The 24,704-nt window shown below is 36.5% G+C and overlaps 1 protein-coding gene across 1 annotated transcript; it reads left to right on the top strand.

Moving 5' to 3' along the window:
- The first annotated feature begins 9,177 nt into the window (after positions 1-9,177).
- On the top strand, positions 9,178-23,859 carry SPO11 (SPO11 initiator of meiotic double strand breaks). Its single transcript, XM_063350290.1, has 13 exons — positions 9,178-9,275; positions 11,793-11,906; positions 14,913-15,001; positions 15,597-15,663; positions 15,877-15,985; positions 16,625-16,711; positions 18,385-18,421; positions 18,644-18,753; positions 19,676-19,775; positions 21,046-21,083; positions 22,683-22,759; positions 22,958-23,069; positions 23,740-23,859. Exons 1-13 carry the CDS (start codon positions 9,178-9,180, stop codon positions 23,857-23,859), a joined length of 1,158 nt encoding a protein of 385 aa, XP_063206360.1.
- The last annotated feature ends 845 nt before the right edge of the window (positions 23,860-24,704 follow it).

Below are 24,704 nucleotides of genomic sequence, written 5' to 3'. Positions count from 1 at the left end.
TATAATGGATTGCTGCACCAGAATGAAACCTCATTTCTTTTTTCTCAGGACGCCCTAGGAATCCTTTTGCCACAGCCTTTTTCTCCCCAAGGAGATTATACAAAGTTGTTCTTGTGGCCATTCATTCTGTCAGTATGAGTGGACAATCTGATTCCCATCAGTTCCTGTGGGCAGAGCCACGATTCCCAGAAAATATCCCGTCAGCACAGCACTTCTTAGAACTGTTAGAATTACTTCCAAATGCCAGGCTAGAAGTACCTATATTTCAATAGTGTGTCAGCAGTCCCGATGCATACACAAATCTGTAGAGATTTGCATCCTTCCAGACAACTGATGTGGTCTAATTGCCTTCCTCCTATTCATTAGTCAATTATAATTTTATTGCTAATATGTTTGTGTGTATCTGAGTATTTATTTCCCTGTGGCAATTTTTTTTGTTTGTTTGTTGGCAAAAAATGGCTTTATATAAAGTTTTTTCTTTCTTTGTCAGAATATATAATATATATATGAATATTTATTTTAGATTGTAAATCTTTATATAATCGAGAGCCCTTGAAAAACTATAGAAAGACAAAAATATTTTAAAAGTATCCAAGGGGCAACATTTTTTTTTTCTTACTGCTCTCCTTACGTGTCATGATATAATTTATTTGGCAAATCAAACTTTTGGGAAGTAAATCTACATTTCAGCAAATGTAGTCTCTATAGAATAAGCATGTTCTACAGGAATTAACTAATTTTAATTGAATAATTATTTAAATTATTTTAACTCAAAATGGAGATTTTTTTTTTTGTATTGGCCATCATAATATGGCTGAAATATCTAGAAAATCAATTTACTTAAAACTTAAAGGAGCAGTTCTCTCCTGCTTGACTCTTAAAGAGAGAAGAGCCAATATAGTGTAATAGCAGCTGTTCAGCAACACTTATTATTTGCTTACATTACATCACTAATATGAGGCACCCTGTCGTTAAAATGAGAGTTAGGAATTGGCTCTCCTGATTTGCTTCTTAGCATTCTATAATTTTGCTGAGGATATGATCTCATCCAGCTCTCCACACCAAATAAGAATCTGGATTGGTTGATGAGCCTGTTGGTTTTCCTTCTTATGAAGTATCGAACTTTATTAAATGGCTGAAAGAAAACCTTCAGTTTAATTAATAGAGAAAGCTTTAAATATTGTTTTCTTAGAACTAATGAATGGACCATAGCATCTTCAGCAATGCCATTTCTACACCAGTTATTTTTTATTTATTCTCCCTGACGTGGTGGGGTCCCAAACTTGCATTCCTGGCACTCAGAGATCTTAGTGAGTGGATCCAAACATGGATGCCTTCCAGCACAATGCATGAGAGACCCTTTAACATTACAGAGTAGAAGACACACAGAAAAATATTGAAATAATAAATTAACACTACATCAGATTTTTAGAAAGGAACTCTCTGGTAACAAGTGCTAGACCCACCAGTCATCCACCTGTGCCTAAGAGAGAAACAGGAATTCTTAACCTAGAAGAGGTACCTGCTGACAGCAAGTGGCTATTTATTGTTTATTTATTATTTATTAAAATTAACGTGCTAACACCAAAAAAGCTTGGCTTTTGCAGAGGCATGGAACTGTTGTATATTTCTTTCTAACAATGTGTATGATATTATCAGAAGGCTGATGAATGGGATGTGAGACCTGTCAATCAGAGACTACAGCAAATAATTTCATTAATATTTTTGCACTGACTTAATTAGATATGTTTTTTTTAAATGATTTAGTTAAGCTGATGCAACATCCTGCAATGGACATAGCCTTGCAGATGTAGAGATGTTCTTAGCATGAAAGTAATTATAGTAATTAATTATAATGTATTAGTAAATTCAATAAAGGGTTTTAATCAATTGCATCAGGATCTGATTGAAAGTTCCCTGTCTATTGTACCATTTTGCCACATGTTATATATGAGAAAAAAGTATTCTTCCATAAAAACCCCAAGGTTTTTCCTTACTACAGATATGCATGGACACTGTGCATTTATCTGTGTGGGAAAAGTGACTGCAATAGCTATTTCTGAATAAACTATCCATAATAGCTCCCTGTGTGGATATGCTAGTCTGGAAAAGTCATGGGTCAGACAGCAAGTTGTTGCAGAATAGCTTATTCTGCAATACCAATTCCAGTCAATTTTCCAGAGTAGAAAAGCCCTTAGTCCACAGCTCCAAATGCCTGTTTGCACCAGAGGATTTTGTCTTCAGAGAATAGTATAAATTTGTTCTATTCAATTCTTTAAGGCACAAATTCAGCACTGCACTCCCTTTGGGATCAATATGTGAGATCAGCCAGGAACAGCTTTAAATTGTCGATGTTTGTATTTATGTGCACAGACTCCATAGTTTTATTAATCAAACATTGAATTAACACCTTGTTGTAGCTGCGAGCTGTACACACTTTCGGCTGTGGGACGTCCTTGTGACTCTTCTGGTCCAGTACCTTCTAGAGCCCGGTCCTAAACCAGAAGACAGAAAGTTGTCAGGAAGAAGGTCCATCGAGCCAGACTCAAGACAGTTGGGAGTTTTCGTCGCCAACAGCAGTGAAACAAGGCGAAACAGAGCATAATGTCATACCTTCCTCCGTGCCCAAATACAGAAGATGGTTTACAGCAGAGACATTTTGAGTTTGCTCTGAGTACAGAGAAAAGAGTGGTCTATAAACATACAGAATGGACTCAAAATGTATCCTGGACAGGCAGCGCAGAGCAGTCTTCACTGAAGGCCAGTTAACAATCTCACTGCATCCAGAACTACTTATACAACAACTCTGTAAGACACATTTTGGGCTGGATTCATGTTTATATTTGAATCAGAGCTTTTCTCTTCTCCTCCAGTAAAAAAAAAACAGCAAACCAAGAGAAGACATCTATGCTGCTGGTTTTTGTTTTTTTTTATTTTTTATTTTATATACTTTTTACTAAGCCTTAGGACCCTCAAAAGCAAAGGCTGCCATTTATCCAGAATTACATCACAGTGCCCCTGGCATTTTTGTGGTGTGGACCAATTAACGTTAGTAGCTTAATTAAAATCACCAAATGCATTTTAAAGGATGACATACAGTTGATTTTAATCTAGGCTTCCAAAAATGAAGTCGAAGTCTGTTAATCAGCTGCCCCACCCTTTTTGTGATTTATATGGCCCACAGTACTCAGTGTCAGCACAGACTCCTACATCATCCTCTTACTTCATTTTCCCCAGGCATTATTAAATAGTTAATAATAAAGGTCTAAAGTCCATCCCGAGTTTTACCTGTTGGCGTAAATCCGGGGCCATGACAGCACCAGTGTAGTATTCACATAAATGAAAGAACAGATTTTGGCTCAAGTATTTTTAATGTACAGCAGCTGGCATTTTTGGGTTTAAAGAGCAAAATCGCACCTGAGTGTTCATGCTTTCTAGGATTTTGCCAACAAAAGGAAAACAGAAAATAAACAAGACATTTTACTTTTTGAAAGGCAGAAAAAATGGTGCAGCTGTTTCCAAGACCGCTATGTTCAAGCTGTCCCATGAACATGGAATAAATGACATTCTTGCTCTCCAGTTATGTTTTAGCACAAATGTCTTCCATTTGTTTGTTTCAACATATTTTCCCTTTAACACATTTTTTAAATCAGATTTTTTCCTAATAACATGTTTATTCACTGTTCAGTTAAAACCAGATTTGGATTTTTACAAGTATATAGAAGTTTAGAAATCAATTTGTTAGATATTGTTACTGCTTCTGTGGTATGACATGTAGCTACCTGAGAACTCACCACTGTTGGCGAGTGGGTTTGGTCAGATTTTTACCATACTGACAATAAGAGCAGCTCATTTCTGGGAGTTGCCAGAGAGAGAGGAGGGAATTGGCTGTAAGTCAGCCATAGTCTCCTAGCCCTATTATTTATTTAGCTGCTATATAACCACTTCAGCCCAGATTTTAATTTGATTCCCATTCCTAGCAATGAAAAATGGGGTAATAAGTAAATGATTGGTGTTTGTCTCTCAGAAATAGACAGGCATTAGGTGCGGGGAGTGGCACCATGTATTTGCATGATCACTTTTATTATTCAGCTGTCATGGGATTTTGATATAGAAGACAGCAGAGAAAGAGTTTAAAATTTTGCTCATAATATAGAAATTATATTTATTATTTGCATGGGAGAGACCTGTAGGTTCTTCAACAGCAAGACAATCTCTTTATTTTATTTTCAGCAGCCACTTACACACACTACAAGAAGGACATGGACTCGTTGGAGCGGGTCCAGAGGAGGCCACAGAGATGCTCAGAGGGCTGGAGCACCTCTATGGGGACAGGCTGAGAGAGTTGGGGTTGTTCAGCCTGGAGAAGAGAAGGCACTGGGGAGACCTTACAGTCCCTTCCAGTACCTAAAGGGGCTACAACAAAGATGGGGACAGGGTTTTTAGTAGTGCCTGTTGCAATAGGACAAGGGGTAATGGTTTTCACTAAAAGAGGGTAGATTTAGACTAGATACAAGGAAGAAATTTTTTATGATGAGGGTGGTGAGACACTGGGACAGGTTGCCCAGAGAAGTGGTAGGTCCCCAAACCCTGGAAACATTCCAGGTCAGGTTAGAAGGGGCTCTGAGCAACCTGATCTAGTTGAAGATGTCCCTGCTTATTACAGGGGGGTTGGACTAGATGGCCTTTAAAGGTCCCTTCCAACCCAAACTATTCTATGATTCTACAATACATGGAGGCTTTGATGTTTCAAAATATTTTCTCTATGTTCCTCCACAACATGCTCTTCGAAGGAATAATAAAAGTAGTAGAATGCCCAACTTCCCCATAGAAAATCCTATCTCATTTCCATCTAACTTTTCAAAGCCTTAGAGCTGCTGCAACTGATTTTATTTTTTTCAGGCAGGTTATATGCCTGCAGTTCCTGTTTCAAAACTGCGGGAACTATGAGAAGTTGAAACAGTAACCAGGACTACAGAGGGAGAATCAGGCTGAAGGAGTGCCCTCTCTTAGTGTGGGACCAGTTTAGGAATGAAAAATAGTGGCTATGATAGTATTGGGCAAGCTCAAGCTTCTCAGCATGTAAAAATTATGTCTTGGAATGTTCAGTCATATAATGCTGCCTGTTTGCAGCTTAATTATTGTCAATGAACTAGAGTGCACATGGAATTTATGCTAAATTGGGAAAAGGCATTCTTTTATTTAATTTTCTTTGTGTTTCTTTGTCTCAAATACATGTCTTGCCCTGCCACCCGGAGTACATTACTGACCCTGAAAGCATTAGAAAGTGTTGGATCTTAAAATCCCTGTGACAAAGGTTAGATGAAACTTACTTTTCCTTTTAAGAAAGCCCTGCTAGAGTTTATTTCTGGATGAAAGATAAAACACAAAAAGAAGAGATGGTAACGAAAGCCCACTTCCTCTTACAGTGATTTGGCTCACTGCAGAATAAATATTTTACAGGTGTTTCTCACTCCAGAGCCAGGTAAACTGAAAACATGTATCAGTTGTTTTTGATTTCTTTTTAACCAACCATGTTAGTTGGAAGGAGATACCCCATTTGAAGTTGTTAGCTGTTAGCCGTGAATGACTTTTCATCTCCTGTTTCTCTGGGCTTTGCTCATTAGAAAAAGATCAGTAACTTTTCATGTAACTGGCAGGTGATAGATCTGGCTCTTGTTTCGTCCTTATTCACAGTAAAAGCTGTTGGCTCACAAAATGTCTGTCCTTCCAAGGACTGTCCGGATCACAACCAAAGAAGCTGGAAAGAAATTGAAGCTTGCTGGAACACAGTAGGCATGCTCCCAAGAAGCTCTTAAGTGGCTGGTTGAGATTTTTTTTTTTGTGTTCTTACTGTAGGTTTTGAGCCTTCATCTATCTCCTTAACATTCCTATCTGGCCCAAATACTTCCCCTTGCACCTTTTACAGAGCTCTCCCTTTTTTTAGGCTTGAGTGAAAGACATGCTATTTGACATTACTTGATAATAGCCGTGTCAGGTCCACTGGTCCTACCAATCTATTAAAAGAATTAAGGACAGACCATTCGGTGAGAAATACCACAGCAATCATGAAAACTTAACTTAAGAGACGAACTACATATGAAAAGAGGAAAAATCATTTGATAAGGTATGCAGTGAAGAAAAGGAAAAAGCATATCTATACTTTTACATCTTTTATATATTATTTATTCTACTCATGCAGTTATTTATATATGAGAAATCAATAATGGCCAGTTTAAAATCTTGGCACTAAGATAAATGCACTTTTTTGTTCTGTATAGCCCTTTCATTGGGTAGTGTGTAGCGATAGGAACAGTTTTTGATCCAGACAGGTTCTTCTTCAGCAGTTACAGACTGACTTTGAAACTGGCATCAGACAGCTCATACAGACTATTTCATAGCATAGCTTCCTCCAAAAGTACACTGATAAGAGCATATGTTTATAATAGGAGACAATCTTAAGGGAACTTTTTGGGAACAGGGTATCTTTTAAAGCAAACAAATCTGGAAGTGCTTCATTACCTATCATACTTGTTTTATCAAGGATTAGTGAAATTATAGTGTTACATTTAACGGTTTCAAAGTGGTATTTTTTTTTTTCTCTGCCATCTGTGGTGCCCTCTACTGCACATCTTTGTCGAAGCAAGACAAACACTGCGCTAACTGCATCAGCTACACTGCTTTTCTCACATTTTTCTTTCCATCTTAATATTTAATAATGGTTCATTATTTGTTTTCCTAAGAATTTTCTTTCTAATATATATTAAAAAAATGCAGTCAGTATTTGCAATTGACTTTCTTCTTGGTTTTGTGTGGGGTCTTTTTTGTTTTTGTTTTGTTTTGTTTTGTTTTTGTGAGCAGAGTTTAAAAAGGGGAAATGAATAAATAAAGAAAGAGGACTTTAGGAAATGAGCCTTCTAGTTCATGTATTGATTGTAGTTCTTTTACTGGTCGTATTCTGGATACTAATTTATGTCATTATATATATGTACATATATTTATATATGTGTGCACTATTATGGTTGAAGCATGGAAATGTTATTGTTGCTTGTTTTGTTTTGTTTTGTTAACTCAGGTGTAAGGATTGAGTGCTTTGGTTGTGCTTTTTTTATAATTGCTGTTTGCTGCTATGAAGAAGAGACAAGTCATTAAATTAGCTTCTCACAAGTTGATATATATAGTTTTGTTTGCAGTCTGTTGCTAGGGGCATGATATAATTTTGTCAGTTCTATATCAAACAAATATCTGTTGATTTTGATGTTGAATTGTTGGAAAGAGCTACAGAGATTTTACATAAATATTTCCGGAGTGATCTCAAGGTACCTAAAGGCCAAAGACTTAAGATAAAAGATCTGAAAATTTCAATTTATTAATTCCCCTTCCTTTTGCTTGCCTCTGTTAATTGAAGCACCTTGCATTTACATCACCATAGCCTGAGGTTTTCCTTCAGTAAATCAATGCATGAGTTTTTTAATTACCTACCCAGGCTGGATTTGGACTGCTTGCTCTTAGGAGTACTGAAGAAGGAAAGGTTCAGGGGTAGTAGCTAATGGAACAGCAGGAGAAACCAGCTGCCCCCAACATTTTAAACACTACATCATCTAACTTGCTAACAACAAGTCTAAGCATCGCAGCATTTGAATTGCTGTTGGCAGCAAGCTCAATACAGCACAGCTTCCAATATTACTGACTGCTGTGCTTAAAAGATGATATTATCAACAGTGGGCTTTAAAAATTTTTCTCTAGAAAGGACAAGCCTTTAAGATATCTGTCTCCTAAGTAACTGCTAACATTCTCAGAATGAAAATACACTTTGGCATATCAAAACTGCAAAGGTGAGAGCAGTTTAAATGCCTAGGATTTGCTTTCTTTCACCATTGAGCTGCCAGTGAAGGAGCCCTGATCTCTGCACTCAAAACCCACCGCAGGGGTCTGTTTCGGTGGTGAAGAGGAACCGGCCACACACTGGCGTGCTCTTCTGGCGTTCACAGGGCCTCCCAGAAGTATTACAGAATTACAAAGAGTTTAAACTTTCTGAAGTGAAAGAGAAGACTGGAATTTTTGGAGGAAAAGGTGAACACCTAAAGACAACAGGCACAAAACGCACCGAAATAATAATCGCACGCGGGGTTTCTTTTCAAATTCACAGTCTGTCTCTGGCCATGCATCTTCCATTTTGAAGTGGTGCCCTCTGGCTGAGGATGCCATGTGAATCATTAAAGTCTTGGTTCAGCCGTAAGTCTTACAAAATTTAGCATTTTTTTCTTAAATCTTGGCTTCCTTAGAAACTGGTGATTCATGACTCTTAGAATTGAGGGTTTATTGTTTGTTCAGAACACAAGTTTTTAACGGTGTATTGAGAAAGATTTGAAAACATATCCCAAGTCTATTCTAAAATTTCTGAATGCTGAAGGCAAATTATAAAAATAGTATGAAATATTTAATTTCAATAGAAATCGAATTCCACTTTGGGGAAGGAAGCTGATTTTTCAACACTTGGAGTTGCACTGGAGCTTTCAGCTTTTTTGGCTTTCTTCCAGCCGCTTGAGAACAGCCAGGAAAAGGCATTTGATACTGAGGGAAGAAAATAATTGCTGGTCGTTCAGGAAGGATGAAAACGGTATCGATGAACCATTTGGCCAGTTTGGCCGGATTTGTTCCAGTGACCCTGAGATCCGGGTGCTATGAAGTTTGTGCTTAAATATCTGCTTATGCAGCTCCAGAGGTGGCTTTGGGGGTCGGCTCCCAGCGGAGGTCAGTCAGGAAGGGCGGGAGGAGGTCCCTGTCAGGGTAGGCGGGACCATCTCCTGTCTGTTAGCAAGAGCGGGAAGAGCCATTGGTCAGTCAGGAATGGCGGGAAGAGCCATTGGTCAGTCAGTCAGGAAGGGCGGGAAGAGCCCTCAGTCAGTCAGGAGGGGCAGGGCCGGCTCCTGTCCGTTAGAAAGGGCGGGAAAAGCCCTCGGTCCGTCAGTCAGCAAGGGCAGGAAAAAAACTGACTTTTGTTGCGACAGAAATTGTCTGCTTTTTCTCTCTGGCCCTGTAGTTTGTGCTCAGATCATGAGTTTTAAGTCCAGCATGCAGAATAGCCTTTTCTAATGTCTTTGGTAATCTCTTTTGCTTCTTTTTAACATGACGCCGCCCCTTCCAGAGCAGTTGGATCGGTCTGCACCAGCCCTCATGGAAGACCATAGTGTGTGTTCCACTGAAGTGCCAGCTGTGAGCAAGGACAGCTTCAGGGAAACAAGTCTGTCTGGTCATGAGAGCCACGTCCCTAGGTAAAAGATGTGAAAAATTCTCCCTTTCTGTGGTAATACTGAAGCAGATGGTGCACCACTGCATGTAATGGGCTTGTGCAAAAGTGAAAAACATACTCCTCTACAAAAACACAGGGGAGAAGGGGCTCTCACACTGCAAACAGCATCTCCGTTCCCTCAGACATCTCCAAAAAGTCTATAGGTACAGACAGAAATACAGAAAACCGTGACAAAAACATACTGAATTTCACTAAGAAAAAACTTTCATCATTTTTGAAAGACTCTTTCCATACACAGTATATCAGCCTCAGAAGCTAGAAAAGACAGGGAGTATCTTAAAAGTATTTTTAAAGGAAAAGGAAAAGTATAATAATGATGATGATGATGATGACTTGGAGAGTTGTTAGCCTGTGTGGCAGGCTGTGGCAACTTTAGTGACGTACAGTTCTGGGTTTTGGAGTGTGTTGGTTTATTACATTGCAGATTTTTATTTGTAACTGTTTCTCATGTGTATTTATATTGTTTGCTTGCTCAAGGCGCTCTTTTATGCTGTTAATGTTGAAGAGCATTTCTTGTGCTATATGGAAACAAGTATCTACTTATGCTGCAACATGTTAGAAGCGATCAGGCAAACCCTGTGAGATATACCCTTCTCTGCTCAGATTTCGCAGTTAACTAAATCAGAGTGAATTTTAAGCAGGCATACTTGGCCAGTATTGTATGTTTTCTTATTAAAATTCATTTATTCTCTGCAAAAAGAGACAGAATATCAGCAGGGGGTACACAGAGAATTGCTGTCCTCTACCTCCTATTTTGCCGCATTTACAACTTCTGTTGGCCAGTAAATTGGGAAATTTGGATTGGAACAGAAACCAATTCTGCAGCAAACTTTGAAGTACATCTGGAATATCAAGACAGTTACAGTGAACAGAACCAAATGAATAAGTAAAATATTTATGAGTATCAAAGCAATGACATGGTTTAGATTTCCTGTCTACCTATCTGTTCTTTCATCTATCTGCCCACATATATTTTTATTGTCATCAACACTAATTTTTATTATGTTGGAGGTCTGCACCATCGTTAGCTTTGCTTACCTATTTTACCACTTGCTGCATTATACATTTAGCTCACCAGCCAACTATTTCCTCTGTACTTAATAGAATTTCTATTTTGGATATGGCAGTCCAATGTAGGATTTTAATTATGAGTAAGAGAATATGAATCTGAAAGTCAGAGAATCTTAGACTTGATTATAAAGGTATTATACAGTAGAAAATGAATTTACATATTGTCAGCACGCCTTCTTGTATTATCAACACTGCAAATGCTTCACTGTTTCACCTTTGGAAAGCCATTAGTCTCTCTGTATCCAAGTTTATTCATCTGAAAAACAGAAAAAAATCTTGCATTGTTTTTGTTGGATGGTTTAATATTACTGGACATAAATGTAAGCAATACTAGTAGGGTTTTTTAATACAGATACTATTACAAGTAACGTTTTAAAATAAAGGTTAATACTTTCCAGGAATTACTCTCAAAAAATTATAAAGTAGTTTCAGCAGAATGAGGACTAAGTGGAAGCTGAGCTACAAAATGGAAGAAACATATTCAGCTGATAGAAGAGAGGTTTAATGGCACTTCATTATTGTCGACTCATAGCTAGGTTTTAAAAATAATTCTTGCTGATTTTTTTTAACGCTGGGATAATTAATTTTGTGTGGTGTGCACTGGTATTCACTCATCTTTTCTTAGTACATTACTTAATGACAAAGTTGGACTTTGGTGATAAAACTTTGAGCTAAAATAAGTTTTGTCTATTATTTTAATTCCTACCTAAACTTATGATGGTGCATAGTACATTTGTAATTTTAAGGACAGCTGAAATGTTGGAGTCAGATTGCTTATGAAAATAAAAAGCATCTGTCATAACACTCAAACTAGCCTACAGTTTTGCTGCAGGGATCTGCTGCAAGGTTGCTTTGTCTTTTAGGTGAAAGATACAGATTTTATTCTTTTCACAGTGCATCTGTTGAGACTAAGCCTTCATATAATTAAAACCCTTAACAGTTTGTTCAGGGCAACAGATCAAAAGGTTAACATGCAATGGTACAACAGGAAGTATTTGCACTCTTGAACATTTTTAAAATTTACAGCATTTAAAAACAACTTAGCCCAAATCATAGCCAAAGCCAATATTACATCATTTATAGTAAACCATGAATCATTAATCACAAACCAGCCAGTTGGTCTAAAAGTTCAGCTGGTGAAAAATTTGATGGTTTCAGGATTGAATAGAAATGTACTTTTAATTGTGTCCTCAGTGATGCATCTGGAATAGAAAGTCAAAAGATTTTAGGGAAACTGAACAAAACAAAATTAAAAAACAAGAGAGTTCCTCCACATTTCTGAAATAAATATATCCTTGAAGCAGTTTTGGATTACATGATTTTTGTAGGAGGGGGGATAGATGATCAAAACTCAAAGTAGAACTAGATTTTATCACATGAATCGTATCATTAACTTTCTTTGTTTCAGTTCTGAAGTTCTTGAAGCAATAGAAAATGTTATTGAAGATGTATTTAAAAGCTTGGCTCAAAAAAAAGCACCTGTTCTCACACTGGCTAACAGATCAGGCTGGAGGAACATAGAGTAAGTATTATATATTGTAAAGTCCTGCCTTATATTAATATAAATGCCATGAATATAAATTTGATTATCTAATTTCCAGAAAAGTTAATCATACATAGTTCTATAAGTATTAGAATCAATAAATAATTTGACTTCTTAAGAAGTAGTGGACAAATAAAAAGTAATGCTTAGTAAACACTCTGCATGAACAGGCATCATGTATTAAGTAAGAGCAGACCATAGCATAAAGGGGAATGTAAAACTACTGTAAATAGGGGTTAGAAAGGAGAAGGATGTCCTATAAATGTTTTCTGGAAGCGGTAGAAACCAGAAATGATAAGTCTCATTAGAGTGAAATAATCTGTTTTAGGCTGGAAACAATTATGAGCAATTTTATCCTCCAAAGCCCTTTCTGTGCTTCATTTTTCTCTGCTTTTCCTCATGGTATCTTATTTCTTAAAATGATAGTGATAAACGTACCTTTTTGTTCTTCAGAGAAGATGCATCTCACCTCTTCCTGTTGTATTTCTTACCTCCTTGATGTGTTCTAAGCTCATTACCAGCCAAATAAAGCAAACCAAGCTTCCAATATGTTATCTAAATTCCAGATCTTATGCCAGGTTATCTAGAGAGGATCAGAGAAAAAGCAACCTGTCCTCCTTTATAACATGCTTTGTGATTTGCAGAAGTTGCTTGTGCAACGGTATTTTTCCAACGAGCTCATTTAAATTGAAAATCCCTGAAACCACGAGATTAATTGCTTTCTATAATACAAAAGCAAAATGATAAAGGAAGATGCAAATCTATTTCTTGCCCTGTAATAGCTTTGGACGTCAGTGGGTGAGAGGATATTTAGATTGATAAGATTGTGGAGGTGCTTGTAAGTGGATACATTACAAACATTTGAGGCTGAGAAAGCATAGCAAACCTTCCACACGTAACACTTTGGTGGAATACTCATTTAAAGAGAACAATTAAATTTCTGTCAATCAGAAAACCTGAGGGGCCTGAAGGTAATCAGTCAACTGAAAGGCTTGTATGTTCCAGGGAATTTAATGGTTTGTGTCTTGATAGTTTGACAAAAATGTTTCACTCAGATGTCTGTAAAATTAAAATACTGTAACAAAGTTTTGCAATTTTTGGCAGTCTGTGGGGAAATGGCATTCCAGGCTAGAAAAACAAATGTGAAATGTTATTTGCCATCAGAACATATAGGGGGAAAAACGTTCAAATTAAAACAAGTTAACGTCACAGTATGTTAAAAATAAGACACATCAATCACATTTAAAAAAAACCCGAACCATTATTTATGGTGGAGAAATGTAATCTTAGATATGCATTTCCCATTGAATAGTGACCTATATCCCACTTTAATACAGGAGTTTAAGATTAAAATAAAATTAAATAGACAAATAAAAATAAAACCAGAATTCCAAAATATAATATGAATGGAAGAAAATACAGTCAGTGGGGCATTTTTCTTTCTTTTTTAGGCTGCCTTTTCATACCTAATCTGCACAGCTGGAATCTGCTGGGCAGGAACTAGTAGAAGGAGAGAATGATTTCATGTTTGAAATGTTCCTTGTAAACATTTGTAGATGCCCAGAGAGGTATTTACCAAAGAATGATGTCAATCAGTGAGAATGTCAGGCCTAAAGCAGCGCAATCAGTTTCCATTGTCCACCTGTATCTTTCCAGAAAAAAAAAAAAAGAAAAAAATTTATAGAAAACTGCTCTGCTGGGGTAAATGCAAGCCTAGGAAGACTTGCTGGATGTCCGATCTATCAATCTATTGCCAGTTTGCAGTTGCCTTTATGAAATATCTGTGGGATCCGCATTGCTCAGGTCTTTCAGCACACTGTTTTCTGAAAGGGGCGTTCTTTATTTAACCTGAGAGAGCAATCCAGCAAAGCTTTGATTACTGTTTTTCTCCCTGTTTTGTACAGTTACAATGCAGGGAGCATGCAAGTGAAAAGCACAAATAACTTTTAAATGTTGTAGCAGAAAGGCAAGAAAGTTACTTTAAAGCTGTCAGGCAGATGCTCCCCTGCTGTTTGTTATTGCTGTCACTTTACATATGTGCATCGTGGTGTGTTCTGCCACCCAAAGGATGCATGGAGCAAAACCTTTGACAAAGAAAGAAATTCAGAAACATTATGTGAGTTTAAATAAAATTATGGCCGTTTTACCACCAATACTTTTTAAAAGTACCTACAAAACTTTGAAATTAAAAAGAATGCTTTAAAGACAGGACTGTCATATCATAAGGCACTAAAATAATTTTAAGTAAAATAATGAAGTGTCATTAAGAAAATAACTGATTGTCTTGCTGAAATGTGCACGTTCAGACATGAAACAGTGAAGCACAAAATGGAGAACTTCGTTTAGATTAAACAACTATTTAGAGATGAGGATGGACTGCACTTTTGTTTCCAAAGGTTAATAATGGAATATGGTTGAGTTATTCTGATAATAATTTAAGGGAATAAATTAGGTAGTATTATTGTAATATAAAATAGTAACACTTTTTCATACATTCTAGGTCAGAAAGTCAGTCAGACTTGATTTGCATTCTAATAATGATTCACATTTTTTCCTGTCATTTCTCCCTTTGTTTTCATGCTAGAATATTGATGCTGATATATTAACAGTTATAAGTATGTATAACATATTTTTCTTTTTTCTATTTTTATCTGGAAACTTCTGCATTTTAGGCTTAAATTCAGTCTTGAAGTATCTCCTTGAAAAACTCTTTCATGTTTTGAAGCCAGTGATCAGATCGGGGAGGGGGGGGCAGTTCAGTAATGTTTTGAATGGGTCATTTTGGCAGATGGTGTCTCCTGCCTGCCTTTTTCCTTCGCGCCACTCCAACTCCACCCAAATTGATGGTTTCTGTACTGAGTCTGAAAATAGCACTAGTGAATTTGCTTATAGGAAAGGGGTCTGAGTCTGAATTACCTTGCAGAGAACAATTTACATATACTCAATAAGTTTACAGTTTTATTGTATTTGTTTGAAATGTATCAGATTTAGAGATTCTGTAGGTCTACAGATGATACCACATTGTACTACAAAACAAATAAGAAGTGACTGTCCTAGATCAGCACCAAAATTTGGTAAGTTAAAAAAGCAGAATTCTTGTATTTTAGTTCAAAACTTTGTAAAAATCCAAACACAAACAAACAAAAACATAAAAAAAATAGGCATTGTGATTTAGAAGTCTATGGGTAATATAACCTGATGTTATGACCAGCCCTTCAGCTTTTCTCCACTAAATTGTAGTGAGTGACAGTGAAATTAATACAGCGTTCTTACAGTTTCTTTCTACCCTCTCTGAATAAATATCCGCTGAAGGTATTTTCAAAAAGTCTTAATGCAGAAACATCACCCTTCTTCAAAAAGCTAGCTAGTAAACGAATCTTGGAATATGGACAATATGCTGATTTCTTATTCTAACTCAGTCATTTAATTTCTTGGCCTGCACAGCAGGGCATACATTCCCTCGCTTAACTCCATCATATTTTTCCTAATTATGCTAGAAATTATTGAGTCTATCGATTAGTACAGCCTCTCTGTATTTTCATAGCACGTTAAAATATATGTTTCAACGTTTTATGTGATGAGACACAAATATGTGTCAATATAAAGACAAATTATTGTATATGCATTTCTGAAAATGGATAAAATGTTTTGTAAAATGTATCTTTTCAGCTCTGATGCTCAAAATATTATCTATGATCTATAAGATGGTGCAGACCAATACTTATGCAACTAAAAGGTAACATACTACATTTCTGTAATTTCAAATAAAGTTGTATTTTAAGAATGCTATTGTGAAAAACAGCCTGTAGGATGCAAACCTGTAGGATAATGGATTCCTGTATGTAAAATGCTTTAGGTTGATTTGATTATCCATGTCCTCTATAAAACTCTCATGAGCCTACAGCTGTTTCAGTATTATAATGACAAATACAATATTTTGTCTTGATAGAGACATATATTATTCAGATACACTACTGTTTGGTAGCCAAAGTGTTGTGGACAATATAATCAATGACATTTCTTGCATGCTTAAGATACCTCGGAGAAGTCTACATATAGTAAGTGGCGTATTATGAATGTTTTTATCATTATTTCCAAATCATATAGATTTAACTGAAAGCTGAAATACAAAGAAAAGTTATAAAGAGGAAATACGTAGTTAAAATAAAAAGCATCATTTGTGCAAATGAAACCTAATTATGGTTTATCATAGCACTTGAAAGGTTTCTGTCTTCAGAGAAAATTCATAGAGTTTGCTTGCTCCAAAGAGTTTGGGGCAAACTGCCAGCAAAACCACAAGGCCTTTTGCTATTACTTACTGAAGGCAAAGCTTAAACTTCAGAGTGCGAGAGATCTGTTTAGCAATTCATACTCAAATAATTTGCTTACTTGGGGGTTAAATGAAAATTTGAAGTAAGTCAGAGATGTACCAACCTTTCAGATTTACTTGTATCTCATGCCTTACAAGAATTCCTTTGTATCTATAAATGCAGTTGATAACATAATTTATTTTAAGTATGCCTTTATATCCATGATGGCAATAATATTGCTTAGCATTTAAAAGGTCGATGGCAGTTGATAACTGCTTATTACTGGTCAGAATTCTTTTCAGAGGTTTCTTGGTTTGCCTGTGGAATACAGTAACGTAACAGCATGTAACTTCCAATTTACTGTATACATCTTACTGGTTTTTTCAGCTGTCTACAACTAAAGGTTTTGTTGCTGGCAATTTAAGTTACACTGAGGAAGATGGGACAAAAGTGAATTGTACCTGCGGTGCAACAGTATGTATTATAAAACAATAATGATAATTCATAGCATCTACCTTTGCATGATATCCAGCACTCTTCGTAGCTCAGATTACTATATACATTTATTATACAGACCTGTGCTTGTGGCAATTTGAGACATTACAACCTGGGTGAAAAAAGAAAGATAAAAAGTATTGCTGAATTGTAGTGCAATTCTGAAGCTCGCCAGGAATATATCTTTTGGATATGGTTTTTAGCACTACCTTCTACCACAGGAGCCGTGCAGAGGAAGGCGTATATATTGTGTATCTTAGGCTTTATATTACAATGTTCTGTCAAATAAGTGCTCTGAATCAAAATTCCTGAGCACTCTGAATATCCTTTGTTTCTGTCACAATAGATTGATTTCTGGCAGAGCAAGGAAACATGTCTTACAGCCTGAATTAACAGACTCATATGGTCCTCAATGAGCTGCTTTTACCACAATGAGCAGGCTTCTCTAGTACCAATAGCACAGATGAGAGACTGAACAGAGCCTCTAAAATTAGAGAAAGATGCCTCTTCCTGGACCCAAATTATGTTCTCATTTACAGAAGTTTAATGATGATACTTCATCAGCATAAGAGTTGATATTATCTTCATTTGCCCATCACTGTAATATCAGGCTGTTTAGTTTTAGGATTATCACTTACACAGGAATTACAGACATTAGAAGGGCTTGTATTGTCAACTAATTTTATCAAAGGTGGCACTGAGCTAAAGAGTAGTTTATAACCACGGTTTCGTGAGAGTGAAGAGCCAAAGGTGGTTTGAAAAGATGAGATTCAACTAATCTGGTCCTAAAAGATTTGCTATAGTTGTGTAGAATATGAAAGCAGGAACAGAACTCAGACTTGCTGACTGTTGTCACGATTTCCTGGAAAATGTGTTCATTGTGAGCTTAAGTCGGTAATTTCAAAATGGAATGATAACCTTAGCTGTCTACTATACTTTGTTTTGAGGCAGAGCATAAAGACCCCTGTTGTTAATGCTCTTCTACGGCTCTTCATATTTTTATTTGTTGAGTTGTTCCACCCTGGCACCGGAGGTGATTTAGCAGTCAGAAGTAAAAACAGACCACACACTTCAAAATATACGTACTCTTTTGCCAAGTTCTTCCTCCAGTTCCTGTTTTCTCATCCATATGCTTGCCAGATCGAGCCAATCCTAATATGAGATGTAAAGTAAACATGACTATGTCTTAGAAATGCTGCTCCAAAATAGTTATAAAATCAGGTTACACGTTAATAAAAGAAAGGATTTAGTGGTCTTCCAAGAAGAATACTGAAGTGTTTTAAGCCTGTATTAAATTTGCAAACTTCACACCAAGCTGACACTTTTTTCTGGCTAAGACAGATAAATAATTAATCAGGACATTGTTATCTCTGTAATGCCCATATGATGAACAATCTTCCATGACAGTAGCACAAATACTTTTGAAAAGCATCTTGTTATAACAGGAGGACTCCTACACAACCATACAATAGAGCAGGATATGAATGGTTGAATATGCTTATAAAGAGATGAAAATGTCAAGATTGATCTTGTATATAGAAGATGAATGTTTTTTTCAGGATGTAATTGTGTCCTTCATTACCTAATGTTGTTATTTTAAAATATATCATTTTCTCTATTTAAAATGATTAATCTCATTTTTGTTGTTTTAGGCAGTCACTGTGCCATCTAATGTTCAAGGAATTAAAAGTATCCTTTGAGCAAGAACTCTCATTGTAGACTGAAAAAATAAAGCAAAACCAAAGAATATTCCAAGTTAAACAATGTTCTGGTAATTTTTTCTTTGCTTGTTGGCTCTGAAATTGAGTCATGAACACTGCTTTTGGCTCCAGAACAGGTATTTTAGAGCATTTAGTTTTAATTGATTGGTGTGATGGGTCATTTTACATGCAGCTAGCCTTAACAGAAAAGATTTAATCTCACATGCCAAATTTATGTTAATTGTAGAAAAAGATGCAACTTTTCAGAGACTCCTGGATGATGACTTCTGCAATAAACTGTCCCCATGTATAATGATTACGGTATGCATCTTACATTTCATATTGTGTAGCTAGACGTAGAGAATTTAAATAATACTTTAGCATTGTAGTGGTGCTCAAACTTGGTCAAAAGATCATAATAAAATTAATATGAAACATATCTAACAATATTTTTTTAAATTTTATTATCCTCCTAGAAATACAAAATACACATTCTAAAGACTTATTTCCTCCAAACATCTCCTTAGAGCTTTGGTAGCTTATCAACTTCACGTGCTGCTGCAAAGTAGCTGCCCCACTCAGTCTCAGAAATGTTAACTGTTGAGTAACCTTTTGTCCTTCAGGATCCTCGGTTTAGCAAACCCAAATGAAATAGAATTGGTTGATTTTGGATTGTACTGAAAGAGCTATGGAGCCTGGAGAATTAATAGGAATGTGTAAACGGAATATGCATACCTATGTGTTCTGGGACAAATTTGGCTCACAATGAGGAAAAAACATATCCCCATACCTAAGAGAGATAAGCATTTATACTATGCTGCATGCTGTCCAGTTATAGTTAGTCATAGCAACAACTTGTTTTATAGTGTTTCATTAGTTCCATAAACATTTTTAAAAAGAAAACAGTGGCTGCCTTAAACCAGCTTATACAGATACCAGGGTACATCTATACATCAACTCCCAGACCTTACATATTAATGCCTTAAATAGAGGAATGTATGATACTTCTATAGTGCCTGTAACCCAGGACATCTGCTGTGCTTCTCCCCAGCCCGCTCCTCTTTCCCTCCTCACAGAGCCAAAATAGGAGCATACAACTTTCCCTGCAAAATAGCTGCTGGAAAAGTATTTCTGCCAGCATTTTGTTTGTTTGCTTGCTTTCAAATGACAAATGTAAACACATATGTAGCCAGATGCTATTTTAATTATTTTAAAACTGTCTGCTTTCGTTTTCTTTCCTTAGGGAAGAGGCGTACCAGATCTTAATACACGACTTTTGGTCAGAAAGCTGTGGGATACTTTTCAAATTCCCATTTTCACCCTTATGGATGCAGATCCACACGGTAAATCTGTAGAGGTTCAATGACAAAAGGAAAGCAAAATGTATTTAGAATGTTTTTTCTCACTTTTATGGGAAGGTACTCAGAGCATACAGATTCAACACAACCAGAAGGTTCCTGCTTTATGCAAAATATATCTAGGCGTACAGAGGGACTTTAAATGAAACATCAGTACTGGCTTTACATCCCCATTGAATATACCCTTACCCTCTGTGAGAATTTATTGTGCTTTGAGGTATTAATAAGAATCTTACCTTGTACCTAAAAAGGAAAAAAACTTTATAGAATTCGTGGCTCAGAATAGAGCTAGATTTTGAAAATACCTGTGAGGTATAAGGATAATGGAATTTTATGATCCGTTGCATGATTCCACTGATTTTAATGGAAGTTAGGCACTTGACCACTTCTGAAAGTCTCAGGAGGTCCTAGCTGTATCTTTACCGAGCTAAATGCCATTGAAAATGTTGCTCTGACAAGAATTCCAGCTTTTGGCCATGCCATTCCTTTTGTAAAATAAAAGAAAATAACAGGAACTTTTGCAAACGTTGCTCAGTTTGGTATAAAGCAAAATTTTTAACTACATTATGAACCTTAGGCCAGACAGACATCAAGAAAATAGTATGTTTGAGCAAAGTGAGGCTTGTATTGGTTTTAAAGTAGTTCACATACACTTACATTAATAATTCAACACTCATGCCAATAGTTTACAGTAGTGAAAGCTAGAAACTACGAGTCTGATGCCAGTAGGAATAAAGTCAATCCTAAAACGAATCCATCACATTCTGGATGTGCTATTCCATTACATCAGAAGCAGGTCTGAAATTTCCCTCATTTCCTGAGGGATTCTGTGGATGTGAGCGTGTATGCCTTTGTTTGAATTCAGAATCTGAATTCACATATGCAAAATGCAGAAAATCTCTTATATCTATACACTGATACCACCTGAAATCAGGGAGATCACTGCAAAATGAGAAGCAGCTGCTTAAAGCAGTAGTATTAAGAGATATGGACTACGCAGGCTAAAGAGCTGATTATCTTTGGTTTTGAAATGACTATGTACAGACAGCGTGAAACATTTATGTAAAGGTGACATGTTATGCTCAAATTCTGACTATTTTGACATACCCTAAAAATAATTGTAAACCATAAAGAACCTCACTAATCATGAAGATGTAACTGTTATGCCATAAAATAAAATTCTTAATGGAGTCTTCTTAAACATGACCAGTGTGCAGATAAGCAGACACTTGACATTTGGTATTCTGCAACCTAGGTGTAGAAATAATGTGCATCTACAAATACGGATCTGTGGTAAGTACAATTTTTTTGCTTCAAATATATTGTTTTGTAGCCCAGCCTTGAAGCTGAGATGTATGAAACATTACAGCCATTTGTCGTGGTTTCGGCTGGGACACCTTTGTTAGAATGGTTACTGCCTTTTATCATTTTGTTTCCACACAAAGACACAGTTTTTAGGCCTCGTGTATCTGCAGAAACGGCTTCTTCCTGCAACAAAAAGAAACTGGATAACAATGAGACGTGTTTCATTTAACTATATTACAGTTCTTCTCTGCTGCACAGGCAGCCTTCAGTCCAAATAGAAAAGTTTCTCCATTTTGTTTTGTTTCTGCCTTAGAAGAGAAATGAAGGCTGGAGGCCTTGGGAGGAGGAGGACATAACTTGTGAGATGGGTGACTCTCCACAAAATGATGTTATGTTGGTAAAGATTTTGTTTTGGGGTGAGAATTCACTTGTGGATACATGTGTTAGTGTGGAACAATATGGAAAAAGAGGCAAAGGGAACAAGGAGGTATTGTTGTATTACACTGCTAAAAGATGTACAGGAAGACAATATGGAAGGCAGGCAGGCAGGTGGAGGCAGAGGGCAGGAGCAGATCAGTGAACTGTTCAGTACAGCAATGGAGAAAGAACATCCAAAGTGAAAAAAAAAATAGAACTTCAGAAAACCGTCAGGCATTGATGATGTCAGAGTTCAACAGAACTCCCAAGTTTTCAGGTGAGCTGTCACACTTTCAGCTCTCCTACAAAGGTGTGTAAACTTTGTAAAACACCATTTTCCAGGAGTAAATTAAATTGTCAGGCTCCTTTAAAAGTTGATTTTTTTCAATTACGGAGGAACAGGTGTATCAAATGAAACTAGAATATGTCAAGTTCGTTACAGAAAATGGAAGTATTCCTTTATACATGTAATTTAACTGTGATACTTTGCTGTAGGGTGCTGTAGATGACAAAAGTTTTCATGGATTCTAAAAGCAACCCGACAAAATCAAGTATTACACCACCACCACTTCTGGCTCAGAAAGTTGGAGTCACAAACCGTTGGGAGCAGGGGGAGTATTCTGAGAAGTATCATTAATTGCTTATTTGTTTTTTCACTCTTCCCTAAGATATTTACTGTAGCCATGATACTGCACCAGATGAATCTTTGTTTAGGATATTTTTGTATGATGTGGTACTTTCCAGCAGAAAATATTAGAAATTTCCAGATTTGATTGTCATTGCTCCTCCTGGCTTAATTGCTTTTTTGGTTTTGGCAATCAGACTCATATTGACTATAAAAAAACCCAAACAACAAACAAACCAAAAAACAAACCAAAAACCCACCAAAAAACCCACCAAAAACCGAAACAAAACTATTCAGATCTAGACCAGCCTAAACTGGACTATTCTAGAATCTGTCATAGGCTGAAGGGTGCAGGTCTTAGCGAAAGAACGGTTTCTGGCAAGGGGACATGGTAAGCTTCAGTTGCGCTATTTTATCCTTATACCATTCTGATAGTGAAAATACCTAACTATCTTTGTAATAAAATCTGACCATGACCTCGGAAGGCATATATCTCAAATAATTTAAAAGTCACTGAATGTTATAGTTGACCTTTCTTATTTTAGTCAATGTCTTTTGAGGCCCATCATCTCACCGTTCCGTCTATAAAGTGGCTTGGTCTCCTTCCATCTGATCTTGAGAGGTTAGTTGTTTCCCCAAGAGAAACAGAAGTATTCTTCTGTTTTATAGACAGGAAATGCAATCTGACTTAACGCGCAAACTGATGTTTAAATCCATTATTCTTTTCACATATTATTTTGGCTTTAAATATAAAGAAATAAGTTGGAATAAATATTTTTTAAGTATATGAGAAAATTTAACAACTTTATTTTCTTTTGAGATTAAATATACGCAAAGATGTCCTGATTCCATTTACAAAGCAAGATCGAAATAAGTTAGCAAGTATACAAAAGAGACCTTACATCGCTTGTCAGCCAATGTGGAAAAAAGAAGTATGTATAAACCTCTTGTTTTCTATTTCTTACTTCCCACAGGACAAATCCTATTCTCTGCAATCCTGTTTTTCTTTATGATGGCAAACTCTTAGTACAGCAGAACCAGTAAGGTTTTGAAGCCCTACAAGGCGGCAGGAGTGAGACGGCCCATGCCCGCTGTCTCTGAATCAGTGGGCCTCAGCGGCTCACAGGCCAGAACCAGCAGCTTTTTAAGCTTTCCTGCCATTAGTCATCTGATGATCGTATGCTGTACAGGGGATTTTACTGCTTTCCTAAATATTACACAATATATTACGTCTGTACAAGGAGGGGAATGCTTCCAACAGTTACTTGCTCAGTACTAGACTTCTGATCTCACCCGTAGCTTTTAAAGCATATATCCCATTTTGGGCATATATGGTGTGAAATGGTTAGAAAGGAAGAAAAGGTATTGTGTACCTTGTCCTTCCCGTTTATACTCACCTTACACATTGTTTGTGTTACTGTGAGGTACACACTAGAGAACACATGAATGTACAGTAAAATGAATCAACACAGTGACAGGGATTTTGCATTTAATGGTTCTCATGCACATCCAACAAGTGTAATCCTTATTTAGATAACCCTGGATCAGGCTGTTACAGCGTTGCACATTAATTTGTTTTTTGTTTTTTTTTTTTTTTTTTAGCTGGAAATTATGGCAGCATCTCAACTGAAAGCTGAAATTCAAGTTCTAACTTCTCTTTCATCAGATTACCTTTCCAGAGTCTATTTACCGAACAAACTGCAATTTGGTGGATGGCTGTGAATGCTTGTTTGCAAATGAAGTGTTTTTTTCTTGATATTGATTTATTTTGTTGACTGGGCTTAGAAAAAATGCAGAGACACAGAGGAGCATGCTTCAGCTTTTTGTTATGTTTCTTCATCGCTGTATGTAGCTTATTATCTATTTTTCCTTTTTCAAAACAGAGAGAAATTGCAGTTCTTTTACAGAATACTGTTGAGTCCATTCTGTGGCTTCTGCACCGTAACAACACCAAATGCAATGGTACATACATAAAAAGATAATTAATTTTTTTCTGGATAGAAAATGTTAAATTCAAAAATGTATCAAGGAATTGCTTTGCCTTCTGCCTTAAAGCACTAGATGATGCTGTACCAACCTTTTTATTTTTGAAGACAGTAAAAGACTTTGTTAACAATTTATTGCACGTGCCTCCTTCTGGAAATTATTTTAAGTACAGCATCGTGGCATTTTGTGTTTCTTGTAAATTCAGAACAAGAAGTCAGAGATAATTCTTGATTACTGCATATCTCGAGCAGCTATAAATGTTCCAGCAACCAAATTACTATTTGTCTTCAATGAACTAGTAAGCAAGCAGGCGTTAGTGATTAAGAATTTAATAAACAATCCTGTCAATGATGCACATCGTAACAGAATCCCGTGTTCATTTTCTTTATCTAGTTGGCTCTAAACAGTAAAAGGAGCAGGAAACGCGATGATTAAAGTGTACAAGTTTTATGCGAGAAAACCAAACTGACTGCATAGAAAATACTTCCAAAATCGATCTACACAGTCATCGGCGTGGATGGTACAGATATTACTTTCAGCAGACTTATCTAGTTGGGGTTTTTATTGCCCGCACAGCAGCA

Source organism: Chroicocephalus ridibundus, chromosome 12 (genome assembly GCF_963924245.1).
Source record: "Chroicocephalus ridibundus chromosome 12, bChrRid1.1, whole genome shotgun sequence".
Lineage (NCBI taxonomy): Eukaryota > Metazoa > Chordata > Aves > Charadriiformes > Laridae > Chroicocephalus > Chroicocephalus ridibundus.
Note: the sequence above shows the minus strand (reverse complement) of the source record. Positions and strands in the feature narration are given on the sequence as shown.